At 34.5% G+C, this 23340-nt stretch overlaps 2 protein-coding genes across 5 annotated transcripts; both read right to left on the bottom strand.

The window, feature by feature from the left end:
* Positions 1-1421: 1421 nt before the first annotated feature.
* On the bottom strand, positions 1422-21957 carry LOC117324079 (egl nine homolog 1-like). 4 transcript variants are annotated; one of them, XR_004531887.1, is made up of 6 exons: positions 20874-21957; positions 11319-11438; positions 8109-8245; positions 7416-7480; positions 2782-4816; positions 1422-2707 (listed from the first exon to the last, which is right to left on the bottom strand). XR_004531887.1 is itself a non-coding variant. In XM_033879709.1 (5 exons), the coding sequence occupies exons 1-5, from the start codon at positions 21918-21920 to the stop codon at positions 4764-4766; spliced, it is 1422 nt and encodes a 473-aa protein (XP_033735600.1). In that variant the 5' UTR covers positions 21921-21957; the 3' UTR covers positions 1422-4763. The 4 variants fall into 4 exon arrangements, 2 of the variants coding, with proteins under 2 accessions (XP_033735600.1, XP_033735601.1); XR_004531888.1 differs by having other exon boundaries at positions 2856-4816; XM_033879709.1 differs by having other exon boundaries at positions 1422-4816.
* On the bottom strand, positions 15213-20573 carry LOC117324080. The gene is made up of 2 exons (XM_033879711.1): positions 19604-20573; positions 15213-19272 (listed from the first exon to the last, which is right to left on the bottom strand). The coding sequence occupies exon 2, from the start codon at positions 19130-19132 to the stop codon at positions 18035-18037; it is 1098 nt and encodes a 365-aa protein (XP_033735602.1). The 5' UTR covers positions 19133-19272; positions 19604-20573; the 3' UTR covers positions 15213-18034.
* Positions 21958-23340: the final 1383 nt, after the last annotated feature.

Raw genomic sequence — 23340 nt, 5'->3', positions numbered from 1 at the left:
CACAATCCTGTTGTAAAAATAGGCCCTGTGGTCTTTCCCTTCCCCTGAAGACTTATAGCAATAACATTGCTGGGCATTAAGAGATAAACATAATCCTGATGTAAAAGTAGGCCATGGGAATTTTCCTCACCCCAAGGGACTTATTTTCTTGAAACACAATATGTAAAAAAAAAAATCCCTCTTTTCACACCCCAAGGGAGTCTAGACTTCATATCTGGGTTATATCCTTGAAAGAAGTTGAGATCCCCACCCCATAACCATATAGAACATTATTCAAATTCAACAAGTAAAGCGATTATCGAATTGAACATGAACATTATTTTGATGTTTGGTCAAATCCAACCAGGTGAACCAGGCAAGAAATACAGGCCCTCTTGGCCTCTTGTTTGTTCTTAAATATGACTTGCAGTACTTTTGTATTTCTTACTACAAACAAGTACAAGGGTGATATACATGTAATCTGTTTATAGGTACAATTAGGCTGGAAAGACACTGTTACATCCTATAGCACAGGAACTGTAATACAAACTGCTGTGAAATAGGACATTTTTCACATGATCATGTTGATATTTTATATTCTAGGCAGTGAAGGACACCATGTGATTTTGTTAGCAGTTTATTAGCTCACCTGGCCCGAAGATGCCATGGTGCAGCATCTGTTGTCCGTCACCATTTCCTTTATATCCCTACTAGTCCTGAATGCCTGAATGGATTTTGATGAAATTTGGTCTGGAGCATTATTGGCAAACGTATAAACGGAGGTTGTGACTCCTCTAGGGCAGGAGGTGCCGGGCCCAATAAGGGAAATTAAGGTTAATCCTTTAAATTGCCACTAGTCCTGAATGGATTTTGATGAAAATTGGTTTGGCACATAATTGGCTAAATGACATCTTATGTTGTTTAAACGAAGGATGTGACCCACTTAGGGTGGGACAAAAGGGGCCTAATCAGGATAGTATAGCAAAAAAAAAAATTAAAACTTTATTTTCAAGAATAACAGGATTTGGTCCACCTGTAGTTGGAACCATTGTTTGGAGAGGCAGTTAAAAAGTAGGAAAATATTTGAAATACCTAGTATAACTTAAAATTGGATTATTTTGCCTTAATTACTGAATTATCCAGGTGAGCAATTCATGCCATCTGGGCCTTTTGTTTTGGTAATGGTTAATGTTTGAGACAACAAATTAGGAATTAAATTTGCCTTCATTGGTCACCATTAGCCAACATATACAATTAACAGAGCTATCTTAACTAAATTTTATTTTATTTTTGTCTATTTGATGATAGATCTGAAAGTTAATTATTTAAATTTTCTGTCGTAGTTGTACAGTGTCAAAATATACATATGCACATTCAATATATACATAAATGTGTTAAATATTGCTTCCTTTAGAATATCCAAACACAACAAACAAAACATATCATGTAATAAGAATTTATTATGGGATTCGTCAACAAATTTGTATAAAGTAAAAACATGAACTCTTAAACAATGGTATATACCTAAGGTATGATAAGTTTAAAGGCATCAACACTGAATTACCTGCAAAGCCAGTCATTGTTATTAACGTAAATGTACATTGTATTTCATTGTTAGACAAGAAATGTAATGATAGGGGTTTTAACGTCATTGTAATATGTAATTTTCTGACGATGGCTGTGAAAATAGAACATGGAAGAATAGCAACCAGGTAAATGGAAAGCCTTGAAAATAGGTACAGCCTAAGTTACCTCCCTTACATCTAGAGAAAATTCTTGGACCACATGTTTTGAGTGTAATTAATAACAATGTTCAAACAATTATGAACAGACAAGTCAAAAGTGTGGAAAATGTTGGAACATAGTACATTATTTCTTAAATGCTAGAATAAGATCTTAGGTAGGACAATAGCTAAAACCATACACTCTAAAATTAAACTCTTGAATTTTTATGTTAAAACTAGATATTACACTGGCTAAAATAACCCATTATATGCTAATTATAATGGCTCAAAATGTTCACATGCTGTTATATTTAATATCCAATCAATATAGTGTAACCTTTCTAAACCAGCTTTCTCCTTAACAGAAATTTTTTATGTGAATGCATTAAAGATTTTAAGTTAAGATCCTTGTCTAAGGATTTCCCCTAAAATCCAATAATGCTTTCCTAGGAGTTTACTTAGGTAGAGGAAACTAGGCCCAGCATGCATATGGGTTGAAGGAGTAAGGATGGTTCACACATACCAGCTGCTGAACATGATCATGTATCACTTTTTATAAATTAATGACCTTATTCAAGGTCAATATGGATTCAAATTTAAATCGTGCATTTGAAATAAAGGAACATTAATGTTCATTTAAAAATCTGTAATTGTCCTAGCTTTTGGAAACATAGCTACATTAACAGAGTCTCACTGAGACATTTTTGTCGGATGGAATGATTTTAAGACTAGTCATACTATTAGAAATATAACATTTTAACTGATTTAAGACAGTATTCTGACTATAGGAAGTGGTGCATGACATTATTGTGCCATCAGTGACGGGTACCAGTCACAAGTTTCTCGCTGAGTAAACCTCTTACATTGTTTGAGTACTACGAGTCCTAGCTATCGGAAACTTAACATTGTAACTACTGTAGGAAAGTGTTCTAACTATAGCAAGTCCAGTCTATGGCAGATCTTGAAAACTGATGTATGACAATGTTCTGGATATGTAACAAGTCCTATCTATGACACAGCTACAAATCCTAGCTGTTGGACGAACCAATGTAGGACAGTTGTCCGACTATAGAAAGACCTATCTATGACACAGCTACAAATCCTAGCTGTTGGACGAACCAATGTAGGACAGTTGTCCGACTATAGAAAGACCTATCTATGACACAGCTACAAATCCTAGCTGTTGGACAAACCGACAAACCAATGTAGGACAGTTGTCCGACTATAGAAAGTCCTATCTATGGCAGAGCTACAAATCCCAGCTGTTGGACAAACAGACAAATCAATGTAGGACAGTTGTCTAATTATAGAAAGACCTATATATGACACAGCTACAAATCCTAGCTGTTGGACAAACAGACAAACCAATGTAGGACAGTTGTCCGACTATAGAAAGACCTATATATGACACAGCTTCAAATCCTAGCTGCTGGAAACTGATGTAGGACAGTGTTCTGACTTAAGAAAGTCCTGTCTATGGCAGAGCTACAGATATAATTAACTGGAAGACTACCTAAATAGAGTATATTGGGAAAATAGAGCTGAGGGCTTTATCATAGATTTCATGCATTTAGGTTTATTTTGTTTAACGTTCAATTAACAGCCAGGGTCATTTAAGGACATGCCAGGTTCTGGAGGTGGAGGAAAGCCGGAATACCCAGAGAAAAACCACCGGCCAACGGTCAGTACCAGGCAACTGTGCATGCCCCACATGGGTTTCGAACTGGCAACCCAGAGGTGGAAGGTTAGTGATCAAGTGTTGGGACACCTTAACCACCCAGCCACTAATTTCATGCAAAGTATTCAGTAACTACACAAGTGTGTACACTGCATGATCACTTATAATGTCTGCTGGGATGCCAATTCCATTGCTTCCTTAGGCTTATTTATGGTTGATTTATAATGTTCACAATTATTTCATACTGTTCAGCTAATACAATGCAAACCTGTCATGATGCCATGTAAGTAAATTGATTTAGATAGAGATCTATAAAGATTTCCACAAATCATATTTTGATTATTCATATGGTAAATTAAGGTGAACAATCCCCATAAGAGCATAAGTAGATACTTATGTACAATTTTTATAAAAAGTATCTTATTAAATCTGAACTTGTACAGATTATCCCTTTATAAAGTCTTCTCATACAGAAAAAAATAAAATTTGCATTTACAATGCCTGATGCAGGACATCTTCCATGCACAATTTCTGCACTTATTTGCTAATTTCTGTCAATTGAACTGTCACCTTTTATTGCCCCCAAAAGTTTGCTGTTCCAATTTCAGATTTCAACTTCCTCATATTTATGTCTGTTCAAGGAACACTTATCGCACATTAAAATACTTTTTAAGGCCATGGGACAATATTCAACACTTTTCAAGACTTTTACAGCCTGCTGATGGTAAATTTTACAAAATCAACCACAAACAAGCAAAATAGATTATTTAATCAGACCTTTGTCAAAGTCAATTGGGAGTTAACTATCCATAGTGAGCTATAAGGAATCATCAGGATCTGTATACAGTGAGCTTATAGTCATCCAATGATTTATGAGTCCTGTCTAATATACTGGTGAGCTGTAGAAAGTCATATGTCCACAGTGAGGTGTACGAAAATTACCAATCTATAGTGAGCTGCAGGAATGATCAGAATCTGTATACAGTGAGCCATAGCCATTAATGAGACCTGTCTACCATACCGGTGAGCTGTAGAAAGTGAACAATGTCCACAATGAGGTGTAGGAACATTACCAGTCTATAGTGAACTGCAGGAATGAACATGATCCGTCTACATTGCTTGTCCCTTTTTAAGAGCTACTTTTCTAGGTTAAGTCAAAGGGAGGTCATGTGACAAACAGTAAACAATTGTAAATTGTACAGTGAACCGATCAAAGCAGCAAGTTGCCTGTCCACAATGAGATGTACGATTCAATCCTCTCCAGTATAGGTTTGACCTACTTTGATGATCAAATAGCCGACACATCCACATATCAGTCACTAATGCAAATGAGGTCACAGTAAGCCAGCAATCACAATTAAATACCAAACATCACAATGTCATCACTTCTGACTGCTAATTAGAGGAACAGAAGACTGTTCAGGGCTTTTATTACCTGAAAATTAAAAAAAAGAAATCTTGTAAATATTTTCAAAATCATTCATAGATACAGGGTACATATTTCATTTCAGTATTTTTTTCTATTCCTTACAAAACTGAACCTTCTAAACTAAATATCTTAATTCCATCTTTTTTCTCATGAACAGATTTAATATGTACATATAGGCATGTTCAATTCATTTGCAATTTTGTTTAGACTCGTGAAACCAAAAGTGTGAACGAAAAATATTATGTAATCCCTATCGCTGTACTGCTTAACCGTTCAGGTGTATCAGAAAGGTGTACAGTAACTTTGCTAGGCCAATCACATGAGGTGCGTTTGAAACGAGAGCCGTGATTGGTCGGAATTGCAAGTTATGTGTGCAGGAGTGCATGTTGTCACAGGTAGGCCTACATGTCAATAAAGTTACAAGTGTATTCGATAGCGGGCGGGCGGTCACTAACCTAAATGAAGGTACGGGTGCATGATGTGTTTGTAAACATTGTATGAATCTTTCGTTAAATACACTGGGATGCAGGATTTTGCATTTACCTGCTAACATTCACAGTTTTTTTTAGGTTTTCGAGTATCATGAACTGTGGTGTCGTCATCTTTTTCTGCTGACCTTTTCATTTTTTGTTTTGTTTCTGGCGTCTGCAGATTAACAATGCGATCCACCAGTAGCCGTTTAAACACCAGGGGTAAATTCATATTAAATACTTCTTGTGGTCTGAGAAAGCGATCTTTTTAAATTCATCTCGAAACTAAGACAATCCAGGGTTGATTCCTTTCAAACATTGATAAAGCTTATCAGGATCGTCCTTCATTTTGCACGTGCTTGGCAGTGTCAACTGGATCTGCACATATGTGTACACTCGCGATCGACCAATCACAGCATTCGTTTCAAACGATCACGGCTCTCGTTTTAAATGCAAGGCTACTTGTGCCTACACCTTTTCTGATACACATGAACAGGTTGAGCGGTACAGCGATAGGGATTACATAATATTTTTCGTTCACACTTCTGGTTTCACGAGTCTAAAACAAGAGTTGCCAGAAGACAACATACAGTCAAACCTGCCTTAGCGACCACCTGAATTAAACGACTTCCTTTCATATGCGACCGTATTTTTTCCTCCCAACGTTATTTACTATACTAGTGACCTGGATTAAGCGACTACCTGTCAGACGCGACTAACGACCATCATTTCCGTGTCCCAAATGCTGAAAAGCGACTTTTTTCAGCGACTTTCCGAGTTTTAAAACGGAAGCAGAAGTCCTAATCAAGAAGAAACCGGACGAACTTGTCTGCTTTTAAAGATTAAAAAATACTTCAGAAATGCATGAAATGTCTGATTCTGTCTCAAAAAATTTATTGAATTTATTATCTTTGCCCTGATAACACCCAAAAACGAACGAAACTGTACTTAACTTCTAAAGAATGAAAGGAGATGGGATATGGCGAAAAAACGTCCTCGCCATTCAGACGATTTTCACGAAATTTTGATAGATATAAATAAAAACATTTGCTTGGGAAGTATGAAAAAGAGTGAATAAACAGTCAACTTACTGTTTAACTGAAATTTATGTTCTTTTTGAGACATTAGGACAGATATTTGCCAGTTAAAAACGTCTCCATCGTTATGAAGGAAATGCAGTTACGTGACTAATAATCCGGACGGAAGTCCGGGCCAGGAATTCAGGAACGCAAAAAAAATCATTTTTTTTTTTTTTTATGTAAATGTATCCAGTACTGGAAATAATCAAATTAGCCATTCAAATTCTTTGATTATTTTTTGTATTTTAAAATAAAAAAATAAATTTATTGTAACCTGCTAAAAGAATTTATATATATATACATGTATTAATGAAAATAAAAGAAACTGAATTAAATTAAAAAAAATAAATATTGTACTACATATGTAGAAATGGGGATATTTTTATATATTGTCCATTATTATAAGCATTTTATTTCATTAAGTGAATGGTGACTTTTCTTTTTTTTCTTTTTTTTCTTTCGTTTTCCTCAAGAGGTCTCTTACAGATTTGATTACATTCACAATCTTAATTGATGACTGAGGTAATTCCTTTTCATATACATGTATGTACTAATACTTGTAGCTGATAAATATTACATGTGGCAGAATAATTATGAACTTTCCTTTTCGGGTCATTTTCTTTGAACCTGGATTAAGAGACCACCTGTCATATGTGACCTTTTTTACTGACTCCCTTGGAAGGTCACATATGACAGGTTCGACTGTAGTTTGCTAAGTGGATTGAAATTCAAAATCAGTTCTTTACTTAAGTAAGTCAAAGGTCATGGTCAAGGTCTGCAGGTCCACACACATGTCAAATACCTAACCTGCATCCTCATTAGTATGGACACAAAACTTTAACCTAGTTATCTACAGCCAATGCCAATGCCAAGGGGGCTTCGTCTGAGCGAGCTAAAAATTAGATGATTTTGATGGACAGGAGACTGCAGTCTTCCAAGACACATGATCAACACAGTATGATCACACTACTATAGAGTCTGCCAGTCTGGCTTCCTGTCTTCCTCAATGCACATCAATTATACAGATAAAAAATATTTTACCTAAGGAACTCTTACCTTTGAACTTTTTCACAGCTCTCTTCCTTTCCTTAGAATCATAGTACCATACTGTTATGGCATACCTGTCAATATAAACCAATGGCATATTGTATGTCCTTACCAAGCACCAATGTGATGTAAATACCTGTATCAAAAAGATTAAAACAATGGAAATGTATCAAGAAGAACTGAAAAATTCAGAAAATGATATCTATCAATTCAAGGTATCCTACTTTAAAAAATAAGATTCCATAATCATATTTATTTTCCCGGTAGTTTGGACCCAATCTCACCACACTACTTACAAATAAAACTTTTTTTTTGTGCTGGGAGTTGGAAGTTGTTATTGGTTACACCTTCAAATTTGTACAATACACAGTAAATTGGTAGTCATTGACCAAGCTAGGATACTCTTAGCCAAACAAACAACATTGATTACTTTGGCATCGTGCATTCTTATTTTTTACAATTTCTGTCAAGTAAACAAAACTGTGACCATCTGTCTCTTCCACCTTGTAAAGACCATTTACAATCTATTATGAGATGCCCTTCTACTTGGCTATTTTTGGACATAATGGTAGATTAGCAATTGGGAAAACAAATTTTAACTGGATATTTTGGACCCAAATTTCGCTGCATTTAATTTACACCAGTTTTTTTTAATTCTAACATCAATTAGATATCTTATATGAATGTATTCTGATATCTTACCGTGTTTTGTAAGCTGGCATAACTTCATGGGGATTTCGTCTGTCCGACCAAAAGAACAGCAGGCGGTCAAATTTGGGCTCAATGGAAGCCACTAAATTTTGCCCTTCAGGAAAAATCTTCAATAGCCCACCATTAACCTATATGAAGAGATAGAGGGTTTATTTTAAATATATACCAATGGTTATGATACTGAAGAGAAAACTACTGTAAAGACATTAAGATTTGTCTTATCAATGCCTGATCACATGACAGTGAGTGTACCCAGTATAAGTACAAAAGATAACATCACAGTAAGTCTACATTATTGTTGTGAAATTGAGTGATGTGATGTGACATGACAATAGTAAGTAATCATACTGTATGATGATAATATCAGACAGAAAAGCAACGACAGGAATATAAGACATATTGCTCTGAGGTCTAACCAAAAACTTAGGGATAAAAAACGGGTGTCAGTGATATAAAGGTATGAGGCCTCTTAGACGATAACTACTCAGAATTCTCGGAACCATATGTAAAATACAGTGCTGTTTCATATTGTCATCAAATTATTATTTAATATATGTTTTTATTGAAAAACTAATGTTTTTTCACTAAAACAAAACAATAAACTTCACAACCAGGCAGCTGTCCTTTGTGGAAAAAATACAAGAATTATATTGCAAAATTACAATTTTAAGTGGCATGCTGACCATTTAATCAATAAACTGATATTTGAGCTGTCTTTTTCAGATTGAAATTGTCCAAGTGTAACAATGCAGGATAAAGTGCCAACACTTATTAAACTCTTAAATAAATAGTAATGAACAAAACTAGTACTGTGATTGAATATGTAACAAAATACTGTGGATTAAATAACCAGAGATTTTTTACTTGCTTAGGACAGGATTATTTTTGTCTCATTTTGGGAAAAAAAGTGGTGAATGGGGAAGAGATTTTCAGGAGTGAACTGCATATATTTGGATTTTGACTTAAAGGTATTATATGAATCTGAATATGAATTTTAAAATAGGACCCATTATATTTTATATTTGTTCATAAACAAGAGGCTCAGGCCTATATCATATGGTCACCTGAACTCTAATATACACATAATATTTCGGTCAACACGACACATTTTGACCCTGCCCATCAACCCCTGGTATCAGTCATGCAAAATATATATTTTTTTTTTAAATTGCCATCCAATAATGATATTACTAACTAAGTTTTAATTATTTCCAACAGTAAGTCAACAAATAATAAACTAAAGTTAATTTAGCCCTTCTATTCTAAAGGGGAAACACGAGACCTCACTAAGGGTCATGAAATTTACAATTTTGGTAAAGCAATTTCTTCACGCCTTTCTATCTGTGAATCTGAAGAGAATTTGATTCTACCATACCTGGGTATTGAGAAGATTTTTTGAAATTTCAGTCAGTTTGACCCATTTTGTTCCCACCCCTTACTGTATATTCTAACATTTTCCACGCTTGCAGCATTCTGCTAAATATGATTGTGCTAAAGGTAATTTATCTACATTGGTTTTTATGGCAATCATATTGTTGGTGCACTATTAATTATCATTCCAGTAATGTTTTAATTTGATTTTGTGCTAAAATTTGAGTCTTTCAAATTAAGTACAATTACAGAATATTTAGGTCCCTTGGAGTCAGTCAGGGATAAAATGTGCATATCATCAAATTGTCATCCCATGCTGAAAATTCTAATCAAGATTGAAATATTTTCAATGGCAATCCAGCAAATGATGCTAAAAAATGTGATATCCCTATATAAACCATATTCTACCATGTTTGCTTTGCAACGCCAGTTTTGATTGGTTTAAAACCATGTATTATTTTCCAATAATACACGCTCGTGCCAATAATACACGCTCGTGAGTCACGGCTGTTACAACTTTATATATCTAATATTCACTTATTTCTTACAAGGTTACAATAGCCGAGTGGGCTAATGGGTTAGTCTTTCATTAAATTTTTATCACGACGCGAGTTCGAATCCTACGGAGGCCCCCTTTTTTTCTTTTTTTTTCTTTTCTATATCCCTTTTTTTTAATTTTCATAATCAATGCCATATAATAGATGCTCTTGATCGTAGTACTGTAGTGCCTGTAAAGAAATGTATATTTCATCAACAAATAATGCAATACTCAAGAAATAAATTACAAGGTTTTCCCGGGGTTTCTTTGCTGTTTTCCTATTAGAAAGAGGTCGATCACAGAACTAAACAGTACATGGTAGAATAGAAATAATCAACTTTGACTCGTGTATTGTTGCAGGATATACAACGAGGACGAGGATATTTTGCAATTTTAATTAATAACTCAGGCCTGCGGCCTTCGTTATTAATTTAATTGCAAAATATCCTCGTCCTCGTTGTATATCCTGCGGCCTGAGTTATTAATTAAAATTGCAAAATATCCGAGTCAGAGTTGTATATCCTGCAACAATACATGAGTCATCGTTAATTATTTCTTAAGTAAAACTTACTCCCTTCCCAGGGGGAAAAGTGGAACCCCAGGGTCATGAAATTCAGACCTTTACATCTATGTAGATCGAGTATTTGATTCTACCTAATTTGTGTCTTGTGAACAAGATTTTTGATATATATATCTCAACAAATTTGACCCCTTTTTGCCCTGCCCCTTAGGTACCTTGTGGATCAATTGGCACCATATATAACTCACAATTTTGGTTGACCTTTGGCCATGGAATATTTCTGCAAAGTTTCATTGAAATTGGCATATGGGTTTAAAAAAAAATTGACCTAAAATGTTCTAAATACTAACTTTATTGTCATGATCATTGATCAATTAATAATATGTAACTTTAAGTCTTTGTAAGTGGAATTTTGTTTTAAAAAGGGGTAAAACTTCTCAAATTAATTAAGGATACTGAGTTTCCTCCAGAAAAAAAGCTTTCCTCCACACTAAGTGCCCTTCATGCTTTCCATCTGAGCCAACAAGCATCATTAATATATTATGTTGATATAATTTGTTTTGGAATTGCAATTGTTGCAAAATAAATAAAGTTTACATCATTCATTTTCAAATTAGACTTTAAATTTTTATATAAAAGCCTTTCCCGAGGGGAAATTAACCAAACTTTTAAATTTATGGTAATGACTCTTCTATAATTAACTCTGTATTTGGACCAGGTACATTGTACAAAATGTACATAAAAAACACTAGAATGGATATAAACAGCAAACCTTTGCTTCCCAATCTTTGTTGAGGTAATAAATACAGGTGACACAACGCCCGTCACCATTAGGGTTGTCCACATGTCGCATGTAATGAGAACCCTTCCCTGGATAACATGCTACCATCGCCTGTAACAAAGGGATTAACAGTTGTGAAAAATATGGTTCATTTTATTTCAAAATTTTGTTGCTTTTGCTCCAACCATCTATTTTATTTAGTTGAACAAAAACTTCCCCCTTTAGTGTAATTTAACTACAACAAGTATATGTACATTATAACAATCCCCAGCTCATCTTAATTATATAAACAGACTACTGAAAAAAGGACATCCTATTTAACTTAAATCATCATTAATGTGATTTCCCCAAGTTAATTTCACTGGTAAGGTATTCATCTTACATTTTGCATTATATACCGGTATATTGAAATGTAACAGAAATTCTTCCACAATTGGTTATTTTATCAGAATTGAGAAGAAATTGATTTTGAGAAAATGTTGATAGATTCTGGAACAATTTTGAAATTTACAACGTTACTGTTCACAATCCTAACTTTTAAAATACACACTATCAAATACTGGCATTAATACAACAAACATTTCAGAACAGTGCTGACATAGTTATAGTAATACAGACAAACAATTTAGAATGGTGCTGATATGTACAGTAATACAAAAAACATTTTAGAACGGTGCTGTAATATACAATAAACATTTTAGAACGGTGCTGGCAGTAATGTAATAAACATTTTTGCGCAGCTTGTGCTGATAGTAATACATGTACAACAAACATTCTACAACGGTACCGGTGCTGGCAGTAATAAAATAAACATTTTAAAACAGTGCTGACAGTAATACAACAAACATTTTATAATTAGAACGGAGCTGACAGTACTACAATAATCATTTTATAATTAGAACGGTGCCGACAGTAATACAATAAACATTTTATAATTAGAACGGAGCTGACAGTACTACAATAAACATTTTATAATTAGAACGGAGCTGACAGTACTACAACAAACATTTTATAATTAGAATGGTGCTGACAGTAATACAGTAAACATTTTATAATTATAGAACGGAGCTGACAGTACTACAATAAACATTTTAAAATTAGAACGGTGCTGACAGTACTACAATAAACATTTTTTAATTAGAACGGAGCTGACAGTACTGACAGTACTACAATAAACATTTTATAATTAGAACGGTGCTGACAGTAATACAACAATCATTTTATAATTAGAACGGTGCTGACAGTAATACAATAAACATTTTATAATTAGAATGGTGCTGACAGTAATACAACAATCATTTTATAATTAGAACGGTGCTGACAGTAATACAGTAAACATTTTATAATCAGAATGGTGCTGACAGTACTACAGTAAACATTTTATAATTAGAATGGTGCTGACAGTACTACAATAATCATTTTATAATTAGAATGGTGCTGACAGTAATACAATAAAAAATTTATAATTAGAATGGTGCTGACAGTAATACAATAATCATTTTATAATTAGAACGGAGCTGACAGTACTACAATAAACATTTTATAATTAGAATGGTGCTGGTAGTACTACAATAATCATTTTATAATTAGAACGCGGGCCGTACGGTACTGACAGTACTACAATAAACATTTTATAATTAGAATGGTGCTGACAGTAATACAACAATCATTTTATAATTAGAACGGTGCTGACAGTAATACAGTAAACATTTTATAATCAGAATGGTGCTGACAGTACTACAGTAAACATTTTATAATTAGAATGGTGCTGACAGTACTACAATAATCATTTTATAATTAGAATGGTGCTGACAGTAATACAATAAAAAATTTATAATTAGAATGGTGCTGACAGTAATACAATAATCATTTTATAATTAGAACGGAGCTGACAGTACTACAATAAACATTTTATAATTAGAATGGTGCTGGTAGTACTACAATAATCATTTTATAATTAGAACGCGGGCCGTACGGTACTGACAGTACTACAATAAACATTTTATAATTAGAATGGTGCTGACAGTAATACAATAATCATTTTATAATTAGAACGGTGCCGACAGTAATACAGTAAACATTTTATAATTAGAACGGTGCTGACAGCACTACAATAAACATTTTATAATTAGAATGGTGCTGACAGTACTACAATAAACATTTTATAATTAGAACGGTGCTGACAGTACTACAATAAACATTTTATAATTAGAACGGTGCTGACAGTAATACAGTAAACATTTTATAATTAGAACGGTGCTGACAGTAATGCAATAAACATTTTAAATTTAGAACGGTGCTGATAATAATTCAATAAACAATACATTTCAAAATGGTACTGGCTGTAAAACAACGAAATTTTTTAGAACACTTATGATCATGATCATAATGATAGTGATTCCAGATTGGTACTGACACTAGTACCAGATTCCAGAAGTGATTAATGTAATGATAAGATGATGGAAGTTGAAGCTGAACACTTGAATCTCTGGAAACTAATAAATATGGCAAACATGCAAGAATGGTGTTGATGGTATGGCATATATAATTACATAGCCTATACATATATATAGCTAGTCATTAATAATTATTAAGTACAAGTTAAATTTTATTCTGTCAGAAATGACAAAAGCTATATTTCTTTCTTTAAATCTTTTAATTATCTGAAATAGACCTAGCAGCACGGACAGATTATATAATTACTGTTTAATATTCACAGCGTGAAACAGGATCTAGATGTGAATACCTGTGTAGTATCCTCTGCCTGTTTATCAAATTATATTACAAACATTGTTTAAACCAGGAAAAATACCTGATGTTATATATATATATACATATTCTGTCACTAAAGCTGGTTATCAAAAACCCTTTTGGCAATTTGGACAGAGCATTTAATTGGTCTTCATAATTAAGAGACTCAACATTTTTCACTCTCTATATATTTTTTAGAAAAAGAAATGATTCATTTGATTTTTTTATTGATCTTATTTGTTAAGAATAATTTGTATCTTATTATTTTATTGTTATTTCTGTTTTGTTCATTGTTTAGCCATCAAATTACAATTAGTTTAATGGGGAACATCGGTAGGAATTCATTTAGAGTTAACTCCCCTGATTATAGGTGGCGCACAGTACGTTGCGGTCCTGACATTCCGCGAAATCTGAATGTCAACGACCTCTAGAGTGATCATATATATCTATCGATAATTATGTCTTTGAGTAAACCCTTATCCTATGGATCGTGGGACCTTCCAAAGCTAAGGAAGGAGTTGCGAACCCGTGGAGCTCGTGTATCTGGTCGAAAGAATGAATTGATTGAGAGGTTCGTTTTATTTTACGTTGCATTGTAAACTGTCGGATCGGCTAGTCCATTACGTGAACGTTACGTTACCGTGAAGCCCCGGTTTGTTATACCGCACTGGTCTAAATCTTTTGTGATCGGTCATCGTTTAATGGTTTCAAATATAAATGTAAAATTATATAATGAAAGTCCAGTGTCCGTCCGTCATCCTGTAAAGTCCGTTATTCCTATTGTAATGTAAACAAATAACGGATTCTCGTTCGTCGATTCACAGGGCCACGTCAATATAATTCGTTTTGTAAAAAATTACATGTTTATAATCTATCGTAGGGTAGACATATTACGTGTTTACAAAACGATACGATAGTGGCGTGGCCCTAAGGCGATTATATACTATAGGCCTAAATTTGTGAGCTAGTCTTATTTGAAAGGCCTATGAATTTGCCGGAATAATCGTCATTGAGTTCCAACCACTTTTCCTATTTCACTGCAGGATACTGATAACTGTACAATATAAATAAACAATATATTTGTGTTTGATATTGTTTTATTACTTCAACACTTGTAAACACTGATGACCAACTCCAGTAAAGTGAAGATAATTTAATTACATTGTTAAATTTTATTTAGATTATTTTTATACTTCAAATAGGATCATGTATCAGCTCAAATGAAAATAGCATTAGACATGTGAGGGTCAACTTTTAGCTTGTGAGCCATAAAAATCTATACATAGTTGCATGTATAATATATATTCTAATTTGCATGTTTCAGACTTGAGGCGTATGATAGAAACAAAGATTTTGGTCGTGAAGAGTTAGAGCCTGAATTTAGTATGAGTGTGCCAGGTTTCGAGAGTTATAGAGATATTAACCAAGACACAGATTTCACAAACTTGACATTAGAGGCAGTAGAGTCATATCTCCTTCCACTACAAAAGACTATAGACAGTGACGCTAAAGATTTGTACTCAAATCGATTTCTCAAATATTTACGTTTGGCATCAGAGGCTGACAGCTTTTACATAAGATCTGAATGCCGTGCGCAAATGAAGAAAAGTGTATCATATGTTGTAGATGTATGTATTGACAAGAAGGGTTGTGTGGTTGAGGGACAGTGTGAATGTGCAGCTGGCATGGGTCCGAAAGCCCACTGTAAACATGTTTGTGCTGTTCTTTTTGCATGCCATAGATTTTCAGTTACTAAGGAAGTATTTACAGAGGAAACTTGTACTCAAAAACTACAATCATTTCACAAAACAAAGCCCTACCATGGAAGCCCAATCAAGGCCAGTGAACTTCCACTTGCAAAAGAGTCTGTTAAATGTGTAAATTTTGATCCACGTCCACAGCAATACCGAAATATTCCAGGATACAATGATCACTTTAGGTCAATTTGGATGAACCACAATCAAGTTAATGACTATCCTGTATCACAACTTTTCAAACCAGCAAACCCATATGCCCTTGATAAAGATCATGACTATTTTGAATTAACATCCTCCGACATTTGGTTGCAGAAAATGAAAATTACAAAAATAACTGTTGACGAGATAACACAAATTGAAAAAAACACTCGCGATCAAGCTTCAAGTAAGAGTTGGTTTCAAGAAAGATGCATACGGATTACCTCATCGAATTTTGGCAGAATCAGTAAAGCAACAAACAAGACCAACATGGTAAAACTGGCAAGGACATTGACACAACATAGCAACACTTCACATGTACACAATGACCAAGAAACATCAACATCCCCTGCACCTATTCATCATGGACAGACATATGAATCACTTGCCCTCAGTAAATTTGAGGATATGACTGGTGTGCAAACACAGAAATGTGGTTTATTTGTTAGTAAATCTTATCCTTTCTTAGCATCTTCTCCTGATGCACTGCTAGGTGAGTCTGAACTAGTTGAAATAAAATGTCCATACAGTGCAAAAGACAGTGAGATCACTCCTGAAACTGTTCCTTACCTAGACTTTGTTAGTGGAGAACTGGTACTTGACCAAACTCACAACTACTACTACCAAATTCAGGGGCAGCTGTTCTGTACAGGACGTAATCTGTGCAAACTAGTTGTGTACACCTTCAAAGACACAAAGATCATTAGTGTCCCTCGTGATGACACATTTATAGAGGACATGATTACAGAACTTGAGATTTTTTTCAACCTTAACTTTAAAGCAGCTGTTCTGGAAAGGTTCTACTTCAAAGATTACAACAGATATTCATTTCAAAACTAGAGACATCATAACTTAAACTAAGGACTATTCAATCGAAATATCTTACCATAGACTCGAAGCTAAATCACTTTATATCAAAGGGTTGATTTCCCTTCTATGTAAGTATACTTAATATGGATATATATCCATAGTACCCATATTTAATACCGAGTCCAGAGATGGGAAAGATATTTTACTCAAAAAGTCCGTAGTTAGAGTTTCTCAATTATGTGTTACATTGATTACCTACTAGTAGTCATCTCAAATCCATGACTACAAAGACAAATAGTGATGATAAACTATACTATTGTTCAACCTTCTCAAACTGTAAGGAAATTGAATACATTAAGTTGGGGTTCATGAAAATAATTACACGGGTACCATATATGGACAGAAGATTTTCTTAAAAAGTATAAGATCTTGAATGTAAACACACAACAGAAAAAAATGAAATAAGATGGAACTTTTGATATCAGTTACTTCTTTTTGGTCTTCTTTCTTTGAATTAGATCAACAATTGTGTTTGGTATGTACTCTATATTTGACAAAGATGATAAATGTGTACATTATATGTATAGATATTGGTGGCTGAATGCTATCACTAGCCATCTACCTTTAGGTTACCAGTTTGAAAACAAATGCAGGGCATATAAACATGGTTTTTCTCCGGGTACACTGGCTTTCTCATCCACCTTAGCCCGGCAATTCCTTTAATAACCATGGCTGCTATAGTAATTATACTAATAGGATGTAAAATATTATAAACCAAACCTACCAGTACATATATAGGTGTGTAACATTTGTGATAATGACCGCCAGTTAAAAGTTGGACTTGTATTATCTTCATTTTACTTGTAATGTTGGAATTTGATTTTGAAATACAAAAATATATTTCAAAAAGCCTTGTTTAAATTAATCAACACTACTTCCTGATCATAAAGTTATTTGCCTACCAAAATTAAATGATGTTTTTTTATTTAACAGATTTTGTATAAATGACCCATTGATATTAATCATACTGTGTGAAGATAGGAGATAAGTAGTTCAGATATGGAATATCAAAGTTTGATAGTGATAGAACTGCCAATGAAGTTATACATAAAATCTACAACTGTAAGTAAAATCTTTATGACAAAATATCTTTTTATATACCCGGTAATCTGACTTTTGATGTCAATCTTTTCATGCATGTCTTGGAACAATACATTTTCTGAAGTTGCAAAGCATAAAACAAACAAATGTGATTTCACTCGAAAGCTTTGTCTGCGTATTGTTCATTGGCATTGCTAGTATTTTATAAGTCTTTGCTAGGCCAATTAAACGTTCAACATGAACACGCTTACTTGATATTTTCCTGTCTCTGAGCACAACTTTGCCTGTCATCCTATTTTTCTTTCTAAAGAAAGTAGGTATATTAATAGCTACATCTCTAACAGCAAACAAATCCTGAACATTAAATCCCTTGTCTGCCATTATAGAATCTCCTGGGTCACAAATACTGGCCAAATTACTCCTTTCAACAATCTGACGATCACTGACTGACCCTCCATAAGCAGGAGATAAATAGGAGACTAATCCACCTGGAGTTGTCCCTACTAACACTTTAATCGTATTCCTATTTTTGTATGTTGAATAGGTTGACTGTTGAGCAACAGGAGGCCTAGGTTTTTTCACAGGGCACTCTGTTCCATCAACAATTACTCTGGTAGTAGGAAACTTGGACAAAAAATCAGTTGGACAAAAATATCTTACAAGATCTCGTTCAGGCCACCATTGTATCTCTTGCCATTGTCGATACATAAAATTAAGCCATGTGATCCAAATGTTAGCAACAGATGTCTCAGAAATATTGAAAAGACGACTGAGTTCAAAATTTGTTTTGTTCTGTCTTAACTTAATTAAAGTTAAAAAGAGTTGATTTTCAATAGAAACATTTTCTACCCGATTGTACAGATAATTCAGATGATTCACACCATCTCCGAGACATGCCAACACAAACTTAAAATCCTTGTACGAAGACAATCCTGTGTAAAACATGGTTCCAGCATCATCACTTACAAAATATTCAATGGAAAGTACAGGTAGATGTGGTGTTTGTGTACATGCATTTGTCAGCAACGGTGACTCTGCAATATCAATACATTCTTCTTCAATGTAGATCGATAGAGATGAGTCAGTAACACACTCCTCATAAGCAACATTCAAGTCACTAGAAGGATCAATTTCCACCTCTTGATCATCTGAAGAAGGACAGCGACTATCATATAAAAAATCATTCATTACAAATCTACCATTAGATTCTTTTTCTGCATTTCGTACACACAGACGTTTTGCTCTGGGACCGGAATTTTCTGTTGGTTTCCATGCAAAAATGCTTGGGACAGCTCCATCCCTCAGTTGCTTGCGCAATGGTAAAGTACCTGGTATAAAAGATATTGTCTTTGTAATATTTGATATTCATTCATTGCTAATCAAATGAGTTAAAAGTAAGGCATCTAAGATTGAGTTTTTGCTATAATCATGTAATACATCCACTGATTAAAATGATTTTTTAAGAAATGTTTGTTTTTATCAAATCCAACACAATATAAACATAGCCAATATTTTTTTTTTCAAAATCAAATTGTGTGCTTATGCATGAGTAATATCAATAATTCAAGCATTATAATGCAGATATGATGCCTCACAAAGGCCAAAGATTATAGTGTTGCTGTCGTGATATAGTTTCTAGGTCAAACTGTTAAAACTTACCCTTTAATCATTGTTTACAAATAGATTCACCATCAGATGATACTATCCATCCTTCGGCAGCTTGAATGTTGTAAGATCAATCAAACAAAATGACTATACATATATCCAAACAATATTATCAGAACGCTTGGCTAGTATATAGTTCATTTTGATTTGATCATTAGTAGTTGCTGCATTAGACTCGGCCATGACATGAAACAAAACAAAAGTAAATTAAACAAAAGAAAATAAAACAACAACAACAGTAAACAGCATATATGTTGAAATTAAACAAGTGAAAGATTTTTTTTGCTGGGTCATTATGAATGGGTGAGGAATCTACTATACTTGATACATGATTTGAGCATGCGTACTGTAAATAGAATAATTAAAAAACAGATGGTCAAGAAGCGGACACGCTTATAAGAATACCGATGACTGCTTTTGCTATTGCTTGTTACTCGACTTGCATTGTATACATATGTACGGGTTTAATAATAGCCACAGTACCGATATTGATAACGACCCAGACCCTAGGTGGGAAAACACGGGTATGCGTTTTCAAAACCATCTAGCTTTAACATTACAGAAACATGATGAATTCGTCAAAATTAACAATAATCGAAACATCAAAGCCGATGACTCACCGTATGAGGTCTCTGTTTTGTAGTCGGCATCACTGAAGTGACCGCAACAAACGACGCTCGACTTTGTTGGGGTCCACCGCTGGAATCTTTTCTCCGACGAGTTTCGTTTGATAGCCGACAACCATAATAACTTGAGTCTTTCATCCTTCGGGAATGCATGCCCCCCTCTTTCACTACAATACGGGACACAGCAACACGTTTTCGGCATATCCTCTCCGCTGGATCATTTAACGGGTTTTACGTCCACTCTCTTACCAATCTCAAGTGTACTTACCGGAAATACACTGGGACCGCAACAACTAGAGCGCCACCTATTATACCATTCAGGGGCGGTAACTGACTAATGTTCCCCATTGAATAGTATACCTGGTAAAAGTGAGTGTACTTAGTTTAATTTGTTTTATGTTTTTATTGGCACTGATGACTTTTGTTGATGAACCGTAAAAATGTAATAGTTATTTTAATTATTTAGATTTTGTAAAGCACTTATATTTACTGTAGGCTTATAATGTTCAATAATTATGTATTACAATTTAAAGAACTATTATTTTTTAAAGAACTCATCTCCCCATTAAAATCTTTAGGCCTAAATCCCATGCATATGTTTTGATGCTATGTTTTTGCTAAAACCACAAACTGATTACCTTTGTTCTCCCATTGATATCAAAGTTTCCAAGTTGTCCAGCACATTGTAAAATCACAGCATCCACAGAGGAAATTAAAAACTGGACATCGTCACAGCCTGGTTCTGTTCCATCTACCCAGGTAATAATGTCACCACGTATTCTTTTCGTAGATTTTGTGGACTGGTCTATAACCTGTCCCCCCGAAAATGTCCCCAACTTATGCAATGACAGCACATTTTCCAAGATTTCTTGTCCTTTGGATTCACCCAGAAAATTGTCAACCACACATATACCATATTTATTGAGACAATTAACAACATACTGGGCCACAGCCTTGTTTCTGCTTTCAATAATAGAAATGTATGTCTGTCGGGTGTCTACATCACTTTTTGGGTACATTGCACTCTCGGAATGTTGGGATTTGTTTGAACTATAATCAGGCTTACACAAGGCTGAATCGTCAGATTCTAAAATAAAGGTTTCCGAACTACCTTCTGTGATAAATGTATCGTTACTTTCCGAATAAGAACCTGTAGAAACAACCTTATCAGACAAGTCCATGCTACGGAATGACATGTTTTCCACATCCCTGTCGTCTATGTCCGAGCTCTCACGTACACCACTTTGCCCATCAGAGTCCATAGGCAGCTTAACATTTAATTTTGGTCCACGAGATGCAGAATCCGATTCACCAGTCCAGTCTTTGACATCTTTGGCAACTTCTATCGCATGTGTTGATGAACCACATGATGTGTTTGTTTTTAAATGTGATACACTGATATTGTCACGTCCTACACATTCCATACCAGGGTTGTTGACCTCGCCCACTCCGGTTTGTAATTCCGCGCTTGTCATGTTGAAGCCGTCATTTCTACCATTAGTTTTAGTGTCGTTGTGTGTTTTTTTCTTGCATATTTTCTTGTGATACTTCCAATCATATTTTTGGTGTTCTTTACTACAATACCAAGTCGTCTTACACCTACTGCATAACTGGAGGTCATCGCGAGACCCACACAACTGACACACGATGTGTTCGTTCGGGATGTCACGTACGCCTTCCGCCATCTTATTTTTCTCCTAGTGTGGGGAGCATTTATTATTACTTGTATCACATGATTAAGTTGTGTGTTTGTTTAAGCGATGTTTTCCTATCGACAATTAATCCTAAAGCTGATAGAAAAAATAGAACCCTTATTTTTATAACCATCTGGTAGTGTTTTGTAGCGAATCCACACCGATCACAGGGAGCAGTCAGTAATTGTGAGTAAATGACCGCATGTGGCGCGCGTACGCTTACAAATCGTGTTGACGGATTTGATATCCAATGAATTCTTGTCAGACACTTGGATTCTAACTGGATACCATTTTATGTCACCGGAGAGGATGTAATCGCCTTTTAAATGACATCTTCTTCTTTTAATAAAAAATTATATTTTGTCAGCGTCAATCAGTTATACCACATCAACTTGGCACTCCAAATTCTAGGTCCATTATATATTGGCCATGTATCTATATAATTAATGTACATTTATTACATATAAATGCATACATGTATATAATGATATGGACCATGGGTCAGGAACTAATTTGAACCCACAATCTATTGCCCTTGAAGCACCTTCTATATTACATGGTCTTAAAGTTGGACTACGGCTTTGATTTTGAAAATAAAATACTGTCTGTCCCAATCATTTAAGCACTTGATTGCCATTGTTCACCTGGTCAGAAACAAATCGGCTACACTTTATTTAAAGTTTCCCCTCAAATGGTGACAGCCTAAAAGAAAATGTACAGAACGAACGGTTCTTCTGGTGACAAATATTGGAACTTGACGACAATGTTTAACAATCTGTAGGTAATACGCCGCGACAACCTCTTACTGCGTGATACGAAATGTTAAGGGTTTGCCAAGCTGTTTAAATAGCTTTGTGGTACAGACTTCCGTGGATACTCCACGTAATCTAATAGTTGTGAGACTATATTTGTTGTATTTATTTTCGTGGTTCGATATCAGCAACGAAAAATAAGAACATACACAGTGGCGGTGACAATGTCATAAACAAGTATCTCTCGTCCACCATTTTGAAATCACATTTATGACATTTTCAAATGAATCCTCAAAATGTATCTCCACTGACTGTCATACATGTGTCTTCCATGATTTTTGAGAAGAAATTATCGGTTTTTTAATTAGATGCTTATTTTTTCTAGTTTATGACATTATCAATCCGTCCAGTGGTCTTAAAGATCATTGACATTGCACAAATACAACACATTGTCGACGTTACGTTGTTTTTTTTTTTTAAGTTTCCGTAACGTCATACAATTTGTTGGAAAGAATAATATAATCGTTATAGTTACTGCGATAAACGTCTTTCACTTCTATTCATTTCCGCTTGGCAAATACCCCAACACTCCCTCGATCATAACCCCGTCCCAAATGTGTTCGCTATTTCATGGCTTTGACACAGAAAACAGACAAATA

This window comes from Pecten maximus, chromosome 3, assembly GCF_902652985.1.
Source record: "Pecten maximus chromosome 3, xPecMax1.1, whole genome shotgun sequence".
Classification (NCBI taxonomy): Eukaryota; Metazoa; Mollusca; class Bivalvia; order Pectinida; family Pectinidae; genus Pecten; species Pecten maximus.
The sequence above is the reverse complement of the archived record's forward strand: the minus strand, read 5'-3'. Positions and strand labels throughout refer to the sequence as shown.